The 13,403-nt window shown below is 42.7% G+C and overlaps 1 protein-coding gene across 2 annotated transcripts; it reads right to left on the bottom strand.

Moving 5' to 3' along the window:
- Window positions 1-5,640: 5,640 nt before the first annotated feature.
- LOC119267834 (nuclear pore complex protein NUP98A-like) lies at window positions 5,641-12,818 on the bottom strand. Of its 2 annotated transcripts, none has more exons than XM_037549271.1 (6): window positions 12,365-12,818; window positions 7,908-9,034; window positions 7,706-7,778; window positions 7,383-7,434; window positions 6,850-6,988; window positions 5,641-6,723 (listed from the first exon to the last, which is right to left on the bottom strand). In XM_037549271.1, the coding sequence occupies exons 1-6, from the start codon at window positions 12,765-12,767 to the stop codon at window positions 5,797-5,799; spliced, it is 2,721 nt and encodes a 906-aa protein (XP_037405168.1). In that variant the 5' UTR covers window positions 12,768-12,818; the 3' UTR covers window positions 5,641-5,796. The 2 variants fall into 2 exon arrangements, with proteins under 2 accessions (XP_037405168.1, XP_037405167.1); XM_037549270.1 differs by having other exon boundaries at window positions 7,383-7,443; window positions 12,365-12,817.
- Between the last annotated feature and the right edge of the window lie 585 nt (window positions 12,819-13,403).

Below are 13,403 nucleotides of genomic sequence, written 5' to 3' on the forward strand. Positions count from 1 at the left end.
AGAAGATAAAAAAAATTACTACAGTAATCTGTGAAAACAAGACAGTCTATAAAGATGAGATCGTACATATACTTATGTAACTCCAAAAATTCTGAAAAATATTGGAAGTAATAAACAATTTGCAAATCAGTATTGTGTAAAAGTTTCAGAAATTTTGACGTTCTAGTAAAAAATGCAAATTCAAACACTACAATCAAAGTTTCTATTTTTGCACAGCACATACCAAACAGGAAATTTAAACACCCTAAAGGTAAATCTTGGCACATCATTTTTATAATACAATGGATTTTTACAAGGGGATAATTATTTTTCTTGAAGAGTTTCTATGAGTGAGGTTCACAAAGTTTTCATGGGCATGAACAAAGTTCAAGGCTAGCCCCCACTTCCACATTGCTCATCTGTCTCACTTTCACTTTTATTTTTGAATTTTTTCAGGTTCACATCTATTATTTTTTGTTTTTAAACTTTTAAAAAGCACAAAACAAAATAAAATGACTCTCTAAAACTTCCATGTTGTCTCCCAGACAGCGCTTTCTTTAAAGCCATTAAGTTAGGCATAATGTGCTCAAGTAATCGATCCACTAGGATCCCAAGGTATATCAAAGCCAATTTTAATTAACAATGATTTATAATTTAGTAGTGAGCACAAAGCAACATATGTCATAGAACAACAGATTCTAACTCTCTTCCTATGCATTGGCATGTCATAAAGAACAATTCATGCACACATAATAAAGGCTGATACATGGCATAAACAGTTTCTTGCAATTTTATCGCATTAGAAACATAAAGAAGTGGAGATGTGGTTCCTTTCTCATAATAATTGCAAGTAGGAGCAGCAAGCACATGCATATCATGTCCATCAAAATCATCATGTCTAATGGTAAAATGCAACCCATCAATATAATCCTTAATAAGTGCAAACTTTTCCCTCTGGTCTAATTCCATGACGGAGAGTCGGCGTGGCGTAAAGTGTGTAGTTAGGAGAATTCAAAAATATAATAGGATTATCATGTGTGGGTGCAATAACAACAATTTCATTCTTAACGTAAGGAATTATAGCAAGTTCATCTTCATAAGCATCATTCATATTGGCATCTCGGCCATAAGCATAGCAAGCATCAAGTTCATCAAAAAGGGGTATTTCAAACAAATCTAAGGGATCATAGCAATCATCCTTCAATGAGCACGAAGGGAAATTAAATGATGTATGAGATAAAGAGTTACTCTCGTTAGAAGATGGGCATGGGTAGCTAGTCCGCACTTCCTCCTTTTATTCTTTGCTTTTCTCCTCATTTTTTTCATCTAATGAGCTCACAATTTTAGCACTTTTTTCTTTCATAGATTCCTGCAAAATATTAGTCTCTTCTTGGACAGCGAAGACTTTCTCAATAAATTCATTAATATCAACATTGTATTTATAATTTTCATGGCAATATTTAAGTATGACATAATTTTCAGATCTGTAAAGAGCATCATCACAGTTTTTATACTTTTCAAACAAAGATTCAATTTCATAAGCATGCTTAAAAGTAACAAATTCGTCTATTTGTTCCACATCATAGTAATCATATACACCATTGGCATAAGAAGCCAAGGTTTCATTTTCATTAAATTCACATTGAAAGGAAAGGTGTGGAGCCTCCATCATTGAGCAATAAGTATAATCATATCTTAAGCATAATTTCCAAGCATGCTGACCCAAATTTTAATTTAATCCCATAAGTGTTTCCCTTTTTGAGACAAGCGACAATCCCTAAGTATTCCCGGTGATCCAATGTGTCTCCCATTATCAAGCTGAACTAGAACATAAAGGCACGCGTTACCGCGGTCGTCCATATTAAGATAAGAATTATAGAAATCATCGAGATTAGCACCGTACAAGTATGGAAAATGAATAATATATGCAGTTTTAGGAACGGAAAGATCCAACTCCTTCCACCATGGGGAGCAAAAACGAGATAACTCGATCAATACATAGAAACTGTTGGAGCCACAATGTATTCCTACTTCTATGCCAATGTACGATGGCATTGCATCATGCATATGGTGTAACATGAATTAACAATAATATAAAGTAGTAATTTGTGAGTAAAATTACTAAGTCGAAAAGCTAATTCATGGCATATACCAGTTACCGCCGGATGCAATAATGCATCACCTTCAAATGCCAACATCCACACAATGATGATCCATCATGCGTATTGTAACATCTAACAATATAATCCACAAGCGTCTGTAAATCAGTATTGTCCACTCCAATAAGGTTTCTTCTCACAAATAATAATTCAAAAGGAGGTTAAACCCCCAGCCTCTGCAGTTCTCAAAATTCTCGGGGTTGCAGATCTGTCAAACATTAGTAATCCCGATTACACCACAAAAAAGGACACTGCAAGCAATGACATTTGGTAGCAAAACTCATCGCATTTCGCAGAAGTTGCACATGAAACAATTGGATTTTGGTATTAAGTTAGTTGTGTAGTGTTATAATACCTTGTGGGCCTCTTTGCATGACGTGTGAGGGGAACATGAGTGTTGGCACGAGGTTATCTGTAGTATACAAAAGCAAAGTCATCATCGGTATGGCAGATAATTAGGCAATAGTTAATCGTGAAAGTTATGGACTTTGGAGATTTAATTGAGCAGCATGTTCTCATGAACAAGTAGGTGGCATGAACCTTAGGTGAGGAGTTGGGACATGTATTTGTCGATGGAGACAACGACATGCAACCCTTGTTGTCCTCCTCGGCCTTCTGTAGTCCGCTGAACCGAACCAAGATATAGATGATGCAAATGTGGAAGGTGAGGACCATTTTCCTTAACTTGGTTTAGTAGAACAGTGTGATTCGCAAAAAAAGGCAGAACAATGGAGCATGCCTTGCTACTGTTAGAGTCGTTGCATAGACAGCGGGGATGTTAATGTAGTGGAGTGGCGCCCATTGGTGGTACCTTGACCTGATGTTGTCGACCAAGGAGCTCAAGCTAACAAGATCTATGTCCTTCACCACTGCCACTGTGACGCATCTCTCACTCGCTCGAACGTCCTTGTAGACATTCACTCACAATTCTTCTTGGCATTGCCAACATGTTTTACAAATTGGTAAAAATATCAAGAGGCATAGTTTAGGAATTGGTAAGAAATCAAGAGAAGTCAAGAAGTCGAGGAATGTGTACATGGACAGCGTGATTTGCCATCATGGTGACCTTTCGGATGTAGACTCCACGATTGTGGATTGTATTCTCATGCCCACCATCGCTAATGCAATTGCCTCACTGTGACAGGGACGGTGAGCGAGGAAGCCCCATGGTATAAGGGGAGCAAAAGTCAGTCGTGGTGAAGGTAGGATTTTTGGCGTAGCCATCGACACTGCTCTCCACCGTCACCAAGCCCGTCACACGCCATTTCTAGAGTCGTTCTTGTCAACGTAGTTGTTCTCGTCGGTCATCTTGGTGCTTCTAGCCTCTGCCGCTATTGCCAGAGTTGGGATTAGGGTTTAGAAGGGGAGGAAGGCGCGGGAGAGAGAGAGAGAGAGATCGTGTGTGGGCCTTGAAGTCATCTCGGCCCGATTTCTGAGAAGGCCTCGAGGTAGATTTGCGCTGCAACAGCCTGTCCACGTTGGAACCGCTGGAACGCTCGGGACTGCAAATTGAAAAGGCCACGACATGCGTTGGAGGAGCGAGCGATCTAAAGCATTGATGAGTCCGATCGGACGGCCAGCGAAGCCAAAGCGTTGTGAAGCCTCTTAGGTGGCTCAGTTATACTGTTTTGTAATGGGGATTTATCTGAATTATCAAAGTAGTATTTAATATTTTCCACATAACCAACATGGAGGATTTTAGTAGGTTCCCCATCTCTATAAGTAGCAAGTACAACTAATTTTTTTGGTGTTCGTATTCCATATCCATAACTAAAGATATAAAACAACTTAAAATAGGAAATAAAACTTAGAGATAAAGCCAACAAGCGCACACAAGAATATTCACTCCATAATATTGCTCCCCGGCAACAGCGTCAGAAAAAAGTCTTGATATCTCATATGTATAGGGATCGTTTGTAGTCTTTTTCGATAAGTAAGACTGTCGAACACAACGAAGAGTTAAAGGTAGAATTAATATTCTCTCAATTTCTATTGACCACCGATACAACCCTACGCACGCCAACGTTTGCTTTATCTAGAACAAGTATAAAACTAATTTTCAAGAATAAAACTAGAAGTACTTTGCGAGATAATAAAAGTTAATTAGTTTAGTTGAGAGTTTTTATAGAACGATGAGAAAGATTATCCATAGGCAATTGAATATAACATGATAGATACTTCTCATATGCAATGAGGGAGATGCGTAAGCTAACACACTTTTCATACTTGGATCATATGCACTTACAATTGGACCTCTAGCAAGTATGGCAACTACTAAAGTTCATTAAGGTAAAACTCAACCATAGTATTACGTGTAAAGTCCCCTTTAATCTCACACGCAACAATTCTCTTACTCGGATTTAGGCTGCAGTCACCCCCGCAACCCATTATAAGCGAATCAAGAACATATTGCAACACCCTACAACAGTAATCCCACACGCTTGCGAGCGGCACGGAAGGCACCATAGGACAACACCATATCAACATACAACTCGTACCAATCACGCCATACCATAAATAACCGTAGGACAAAAGGTATCTACTCAAATATTATAGGATGGCTACACATTATTAGATAATAATATATAGTATAAAGCACCATGTTCAAGTAGAAATTACAATGGGAAAAGTGAGGTTACACCGCTGTAAGGAGAGGGAGAGAGTTCGTGATGACGGCGACGAAGTTGTTGGTGTAGATCGCCGTCATGATGGTTCCCTCGACGGCGCTCCGGCGCCCCCGGGAGAGAGGGGGAGAGAACCCCCTCTTTCTTCCTTGGCCTCCCCCCTAGATGGGAGCAGGGTTTCCCCTCTGTCCCATGGCCGCCATGGCTCCCGGAGGGCAGGAGCCCCTTCAAGATTGGAGATCTCTCTCTATCTCTGTTTCTAGATGAAACCCGTTTCTTAAATATCCGAAGATCCGTAACTCTGATTGGGCTGAAATTTTAACACGATCACCCCACGACATAAACTTTCTTGCGGCCGAAGAAGAGCTCCAACCAACTTACGAGGTGTTCAGAAGACATCTTGTCATGCCCTGGTGCGCCTTTTTGTCTTGTGGAGGCCGTGGGCCTTTGTTTGCGTTGATTCATGTGCTAAAAATTCCTGTATATTTTAAAAAAAATCTCCGTAAAGTTTTATCGCATTTGGACTTCGTTTGATATGATATTTTTGCATTTGATATGACATTTTTGCAAAATACAAAAATATGTAAAAAAAACAGAAACTGGCAATGGATCAATATGTTACTCTCAAAAATAATATTGACATAATGGCATGAAACAATCAAAAGTTATAGATATGACGCAGACGCAAATATAACCAGTAGCTAAGGCTTCTATAATCTTCTTTGTAGTTATTTTAGAACTTGCTCTTAGATCTGTTTTAGTTTGCTCTTCTTTTTGGTACAGATCACAACACGATTTTGACAGACTTTCAAAAGCGTCCATAAACCTACAGCCGACAAGAAACGACCAGCAAATCGATATCCAATCCACACACACGCTAAACTAGTGCAACGTTGTGCATTACGCAAACAAGATTTGTATACAAAACATAGAAACGAAAGAAAGTCATATAATTCAGAAGAAAAAAAAAAACGTCACGACAAGCGTCCTCCCAAATCAGTTACCCAGACCAGTTACAACTTCCATCGACCGAGCTACAGGGAATCGACCAGGCCTACTTCAGCTTCAGCAAAACCATAGGAGCTGAAGTGCTTCACCTTGAACTTCCACTCACCCTTTGCAGCGTCAAACGAGATGAACTCCACGCCCTGCTCCTCAGCCTTTTTCACCAGCATCTCCTTGTACTTGTCTACCCTTGGACCCTCCGTGTACGTCTCGCCTGTCTTCCTGTTAACACACTTGATGTTCAAAAGAGTCACCACGGCAGCTTTGTTCAGGCCCTCACCAACCGGGGGCTTTTCGTTATCGTCCTTGTACACAATCACCTCACGGTTATTGAATTCCACAATCGATTCCAGATCAAGGCCCCTTACATCAGTTTCTCCCAAGAATTTGATGCTGCCATAGCCTTGACGTCCAACAACAAAGTCTCTCACCCGACTGCAGTAGCCTGGTTCAGCACGTTCTTTGGCGGCAAGCTCCTCTAAACTAGGCTCCGTGAAGTAATCTGCCTGGGATAGCTTAGGTATGAGCTTCTTAACAGAAGAACCATTCGCATGCGCCTCAGGTAATGCCTGGTGGTGGTCATCACGGTAGGTGCCATTTTCCACTGAACCAGACCGAGCCGGTGACACAACAGCCTTGCCGCGCTCCTTCCCAACCAAAGCATCGTTATGTTTGTCAAGATCAGTTGAATCTCTCAGTACTGATTGCCTGTCAGCAGCACTACGTGAACGCCACTGGTCAGTTGGACGGATTATCAGACTCCTCGGGTTCTCTCTAGGGATAAAAAAGGCATCCGCTTTTGGTGTTGCAGGAGATTCTTCATCATCGGCAAAAAACGGAACCTTTCCATCAGATGTCTGATTATATTTTCGTGGCAGCAGTTTTATCCTTCTCTGCGACAAATGCCTAGGAACCACCATGGATACTGTTCTGCTTGGAAGAGGCTTCTCAGCAACCTGCAGGGCAGCAAAATGCTTTAACCTCAGAAATACAAACTGCTATTAAGTACCCATCGTGCCCATCTCTACTGCCCTTCAATCTACAGAAACTATTGCAAATACTAAAAGATAGTAAAAACTAACCGGCAAACTTGATATGCCATACTGGATAGAGGGTGCGGATCCACCATTCCCAATGGACATCTGAGGCATTGCTGGAAGTGTCCCGAAGGGATTTGAAACAAGAGTCGGCTGCATAACCATATTGGACTGGCTGGTGGTTCTGCATCAAATATGCAACAGGTCATTAAAATTTACAAGTCCAAAGAAAAACTATTTGCTTAAGTTCAAAAAGTATATTCTACGTGGGGATGAAGCAATAACAGATGTTGCCTAATACTCGTTTATGAGGTTAAATTTATGAACCAAGTCAAAACAACGTGTTTCCACTGTAGAGACAAACAAACACACAATAGTTCAAACTTCAAAGTTATCAGATAAAAGCTGAAAGAACCATCGAGTAGATTCTTCTATCTACAAACTACACGACCAATCTCCAGATTATATATCAGCATTATCGTTTACCATCACCTTACCAGTAGTTCATTCAAATCACTAAAGAAAAAAGAAGTAAAGAATAAATGTACTTCTGACGAAGTAAATGGAAAGAGTCATACTGCTGTCCAAATGGAGCCAGATTCATCGTGTTGGAAAAACCAGTGAATCCACCTGTAGAAGCTTCAGTATCCATGCAGGCATGCATACGCAGAAAAAAAGTTAAAAACAAAATCATTAATGAAACATAAGCACTGAGAGCATGCTCAGTTGGCAGTCAAAAATTGACTAGCCAATATTTGTTAACTCCAGAACTTGTCAAAAAATTTCCAAGTTCTGATAGGCAGGCAAGATACCCTTTTTTTTGCCTTGCCTGCATATTAGCTGACAACTTTTGGCACCAAGCCAAGCAGACTCTAAATGGTAAGGAGACAGAAACACTAACCTGGTTGGGTTTGAGGTTGGAATGAGAATAAGCTTGGAGTCTGCTGAACAGGAGCAGATTGTTGAAATGTTGACTAAAAATACAAGGAGTGAGAATCAACATGTTATTCGCGCGAAAACAATGTTGAGGATTACATGACAGGAATAATAATATGATAAGTACAAGCCCAAATATGATAATTGCACAGGAATAGGATGCTTACTGTTAGAAAAGGTGAAGATGTGTTGCCAAACAGCCCTCCGGTCATTCCAGGGTTCGGTGTGTTGAATATACCAGTGGAGAAAGCTGGGGTGCTTGATTGCTGGCTAAACGACTGGCTAAATGGCGCTATTGCAGGGGAAGACTGAAACAGCCCAGCTGATTGAGTATTATTACTAATGGATAAGCTATTATTGAAAAGATTTGGGGTTGTCGATGGCGTGCTGAATAATGAAGGAGTAGTATTCGCAAATAGAGATGGTGAGGTATTTGCTGAAAATGCCGAACTGCTTGTTTGTCCAAATGGGGTAACTGTGGGCGACGAAAATGGGTTCGGAGTGGCACCAAAACCACCTGTAGAGGGCTTAGCAAATGGATTTGCCGGCGGATTTGTTTGAAAACTTGGCGACGGAGTTGGAAAGCTGTTCGCAACTGGAGTTACAGAAGAGTTTGGTCCACCTTTGTCTCCACGCTGGTAATCCTCCCACCTCAACTCTTCATGACTCTTCTCTTTGTATGCAGGCATGGCTGATATGGAATTAAGTTTTGCAGCAGGCTGAGTACCACTTGTAGCACTGTCAGGATCTGGTGTCTGCACATAAGGCTGTACTCTGGTTCCTCCAGATTGATTTCCAAATGAAGCTTGCCCAAATGCTGGTGCTGCTGTCTGCGAGCCAAATGGAGAAGTTTGTGCCCCAAAAGGCGAAGGAGTTGTTCCGAACGGAGTGCTTCCGGCTGCAGATGCTGTTTGTCCAAAGGATGGGGAAGAACCAAAACTAAAAGCATTTGCTGGCGTGCTTGAAGCTCCAAAAGCTGGAGCACTGCTCGCACCAAATGTTGTGGTTCCTGAGGATCCAAAACCAGGAGTCGTGGTTGAACCGAAGGGTGTGGAGCCAAATGCTGGTGTGCTGGAAGCCCCAAATAGGGATGTTGATGTTGAGCCAAACGCTGGGGTGGTCGTGGCACCAAAGGATGGCGTTGTCGTGGTGCCAAAGGCCGGTGTAGTTGTGGCGCCGAAAGTGCTGTTGCCAAATGTTGGCTGTGTTTGCTGAAATGTGCTACCGAAAGGACTAGACTGGCTAGGAGATGATCCAAAACCACCAAAACTTGGCTTTTGTCCAAACAAAGATCCTGCAAAATTTGCAGAGTAGAGGGCATTACATCACACGCCAAAAAATTGTAGGTCTAAAGATAAAATTATAAGAACAAAAACTGTTTTAGTGGAACAAATGTGAAATGTGACATTAAACTTAAACATTACATGAAAATATGAATACATGCTGCCAAAACAAATATAATTACCAAATGACTTCTGCTGTATCTCATATAAGCATGTTTGAATAAAATACTCACAACTAGTGTCGTTTACGAACCCCTAAAAAGAACTAGTGTCGTGCACGTGGTCGCTGCGTGTAATGTATCGATGTTAATATGGAAGCGGATTAGGAGCACTCGGGTGCTCCACCCCCCTATATTCAAAAATAATTTAATAATTCAAAAAAAAGTTTAAAAAATCCTAGATATATTTTTGAACCAAATATGACTAGGTATTGTACTCGTATAAAAATTTTGGCCAAGGAATGATTCTCGTTGACTTCAGGGCAAAAAAGACAAATTTATGACGACTATATAGCATGAATAGTACTTATATCTAGCATTTTTTGGGAAATCTTTAACCCTGGATACAATAAAGGTCATTCCCTGTTTAATCTTTTTATATGAATGCAATACTTGGTCATGTTTGATTCCATAAAAAGTTCCAGATTTTTTGACTTTTTTTGAATTACTAAGTTATTTTTTAATATAGGGGGCGTAGCAGCCGAGAGCTCCTATGCATTTTCGTGTTAATACTACCTATGAAAGTATGAAGTATAATACAGAAGACATCATATAGACATGTATAGTGTTCCAAATGCATGTATTTAATACTGGCAAACTGTGTGAAAGGCAATCTTGTAATGTGGTTCATACAAATATGCTTATGGAAATGTATGTGTTTTAGAGAATTAGGGAACTCCATTTTTCGAACAACTTTGTTCCCGCTTTAGCTCATGCACCTATACCTGCATGCACGTTAACTGCTACAGTTTTTTTGCTTATGATGCTTGCCCTTGCTATCAACAAAAATAAAAGTTATTAGATTTGGTGTAGTCCTTCAAATCAAACAAATCTATCTTTCTGTAGATGATGCTTTCATGAAATTATACTCTCTTTATTCACATCATTCACGAAACTATACAGTTAGGCCCCGTTTGATAGCTCAGTTTTTTCCAAGTATTATGAGAATACTACAGTTTATTAAATACCATGGCTTTAATTACTGTGAGCTGTTTGGCAACCCCAACAAACTGTCGTATTGTCAAAACTGTGGTATTTTCTCTGCATTAAAAAAAGAACCCTTGACTTCTATTTCAAAAACATAGCACGCAAAGAAAACGAGACTGTTCGTTATCGCCTTCCTCGCTCCCAAGCTGTCGCCGCCGCCCTGAAGATCGTCGGCCATGGCACAAGCCAAGAAAAATGGTGTCCTTCCTACCCTACTTGCGGTCCTCCTCTCCACGTAGGCGCTGTGCATCAGGTCAGCCCCCTGGCCACCTCATGCCATGGTCGCACATGCTGCTGGCTGCAACGCTAACTCCCAACAGACTGCTGGATGAGCCTGTGCACGCCGTTGCGTGCGATCATAGCCACACCGTACGTGTGTCGCGCTGCCATGTCGCGGCCTTGCTCGCCGCGCATGTGTTGCTCCTGACAGCTCATGCTCGCCGCTGTCGGACAAGCCGCAGCCAGGCCAGAGCGACGCCGTCCGCTTCCAAGCCGCGCTGCTCTGCTGCCGCCGCCGCTGATGCATAGCATGCGGCCGGGTCTGTTTATGCATGGCTGTTCAGTTTGCAACCACTGGCCAGCAAATATCGTGCATGTTTGCAACTGCTATGAACCGGCTAGCTTGCTAATTTACATCGTTGTAAACATGCACCAGCCACACACTGTCACAGTATTCCCAATACTACAAAATACTTTGATATGTCAAAACTATGGTATCTGGTACCTATAGACTAAAATACTGCAGTTTTTCAATACTATAGTTATATATGAACTTCAATCCTTTTAAGCTGAAAAGTATCTACTCGAAGCATTACATTAATTAGATCTTTATAAATATAAGAACGGTTGTGATGTTTAGAAGGATTGTTGTGTACTTCCGTATGGACCATCTCTCGGTACAAAATGGTTTGACTTCCTTTTTAAGCAAGTAGATTAAATCTAGAGGTTTTAATATGTATTAAATGTGCATGCAAATGTGTCCACAATCGGGCAGTTAGGGATGGTTTATATGAATGGCTTATAATTGGTTTGCCTTCATGAGTCAGGACTATAGAAAGGGGTGCTTGGCTGCTTGCACCATAGTACTCCCTCCGTTCCTAAATACAAGTCTTTTTAGAGATTACACTATGGACTACATACAGATGTATATAGACATATTTTAGAGTGTAGATTCACTCATTTTGCTCCGTATGTAGTCCCTTATTGGAATCCCTTATTGGAATCTCTAAGGAGTATTTAGGAACGGAGGGAGTATAACGCTAACGCCGATCTGCTTCTAATTACCGTTTTAAAATGACATGGTTAATTACGAATAGGCGTTAGGAGCCAGTTTCAGAACAGAGAGATGTGCATGCAGAGTTGCAGACGTGTGCACAAGTGGGCCGTTAGGCATGGCACTTGATACAAATGGCTTATAATTGCTTTGCCTTCACGATTCAGGACTGCATAGGAAGGGAAGCTTGCCCTGCAGCATTACAACGTCGACCCACGTCTGGTTACCATTTTAAAATGACGTGGCTTAACGGCTTTTCTGATTCGGCCCGCGTCGCCCTACCAAATCAAAGCGCACCAATATTTTGGAGAGGGAATCATCCGCCTTCATTTTGCCAACAAGCGGGCATGAAATCAAAACTGCTAGCCAAAATATTGGAGTCGCTGAGAAGATTTGGCCTCCATCCAAGCAGGAGCCCATCCTACTAGTCAACGTCGATTTTTTTGGTGGGGCAACTCCCAGCCACCGTCCAAACAGCCCCTTAATTACAAAGGAGCATTAGGAGGAATAACGAGAGATAAGGGGATTTGCTACCTTTGGAACTACCAGCCATATTTATGATTTTCGATAGTTGGACAGAAAAATTCCAAAGTAAGCATCAAGCTTCAGTGCCAGATAAGAAAACCTTTTTCTTTTTTGCGAATCAGCCAGATAACAAAACCTAAAAGGTTGCTTCAGCATAGCTTTGTTCTAACCTTTCAAGAAACGAGGTATAACTGAGATAGATTTCCGCAAGGTTAGCAATGAAAAGCTGCGCATGTGCATGGCAAGTAAAGATCCAGTAATTAACAAAATATAATGAATAATAAAATGTGTTCATAGTGGTAGAAGATAAATGCCGAGATTGCGCGCAGAGCACGAACCGCTGCCAAAGCCGGAGGATGTGGCGCCCGCGCCAAACGCGGGGGCTGGCGACGCACCAAAGGCTGGTGTGGAGCTCCCGAATGGAGAGGACGACGGGGTGCCGAACGCCGGCGTGGATGGCTGGCCAAATCCGCCGGTTGGCGCGGCCCCAAACGCCGGGGTGGATGTAGCCCCGAACGCCGGAGCGGATGGCTGGCCAAACGCGCCGGCGGTGGAAGATGTGGCGCCGAAAGGCGAGGTGGTCCCGGTCTGCGCCCCGAAAGCGGTGGTCGGGCTGCCGAAGGGATTGTTGGTGGTGGTGCTGGTCTGGCCGAACCCCGATTGGGCCCCGAAGGGGTTGCTGGAGGTCTGCCCAAAAGCGCTGGCGGACGACTGCCCGAACGGATTGGTGGAGCCGAACATGGCTGCTCGATTATGGCGGCGGCGGAGGCGGGGGAGGGGGAGGGGGAGGGGATGGGGGTCGACGGCGGCGTGTTTCTTCTTCCTCTGTCGGTAGTCCCTCGATCTCACCGGACGGGCCGAGGAATATAGGGCTATAAGTGTTGCGTAACTTCTACGAGCGAAGCCCTAAACTTGTTACTTGGGCCAGGTCGAGATGGTTGATACGTGCGCTGGGCCTGGGCCTATAGGTTTGCCCACACACGCACCCTGGCGGCCCAAATCCTATTCAGCGTCTTCAACGCCATTTATAGACAGCAACTAGTTAACGAACGCTCTGGGCGCTCTCAGAGCATCTCTAGCAGAGCCCTCAAAGCCCCAAATCCTTATAAATAACTGCTTTTTTATAATTTATGAGCAAAAAATTGCGTAGATTAGAACCCCTTAACTCTCAAACCCTCAATTTTTTAAGGATCCAACCCTCAAACCCTCTCCCAACCTTGAAAAGTAAGGATTGGGAAACAAAACCTATCCCAACCCTCATTTGGCGGTTATCCTCGCACGGGAGGGAAAAATCTCGCGTCCACCGCTGCTAGTCGCCCCCGCCACCGCCGGCCGCCCCGTCGACCTCCCGCGCGCCCGCGCTCGCCCCGCCCCCCA

This window comes from Triticum dicoccoides, chromosome 3A (assembly GCF_002162155.2).
Source record: "Triticum dicoccoides isolate Atlit2015 ecotype Zavitan chromosome 3A, WEW_v2.0, whole genome shotgun sequence".
In the NCBI taxonomy this organism is placed as follows: domain Eukaryota; kingdom Viridiplantae; phylum Streptophyta; class Magnoliopsida; order Poales; family Poaceae; genus Triticum; species Triticum dicoccoides.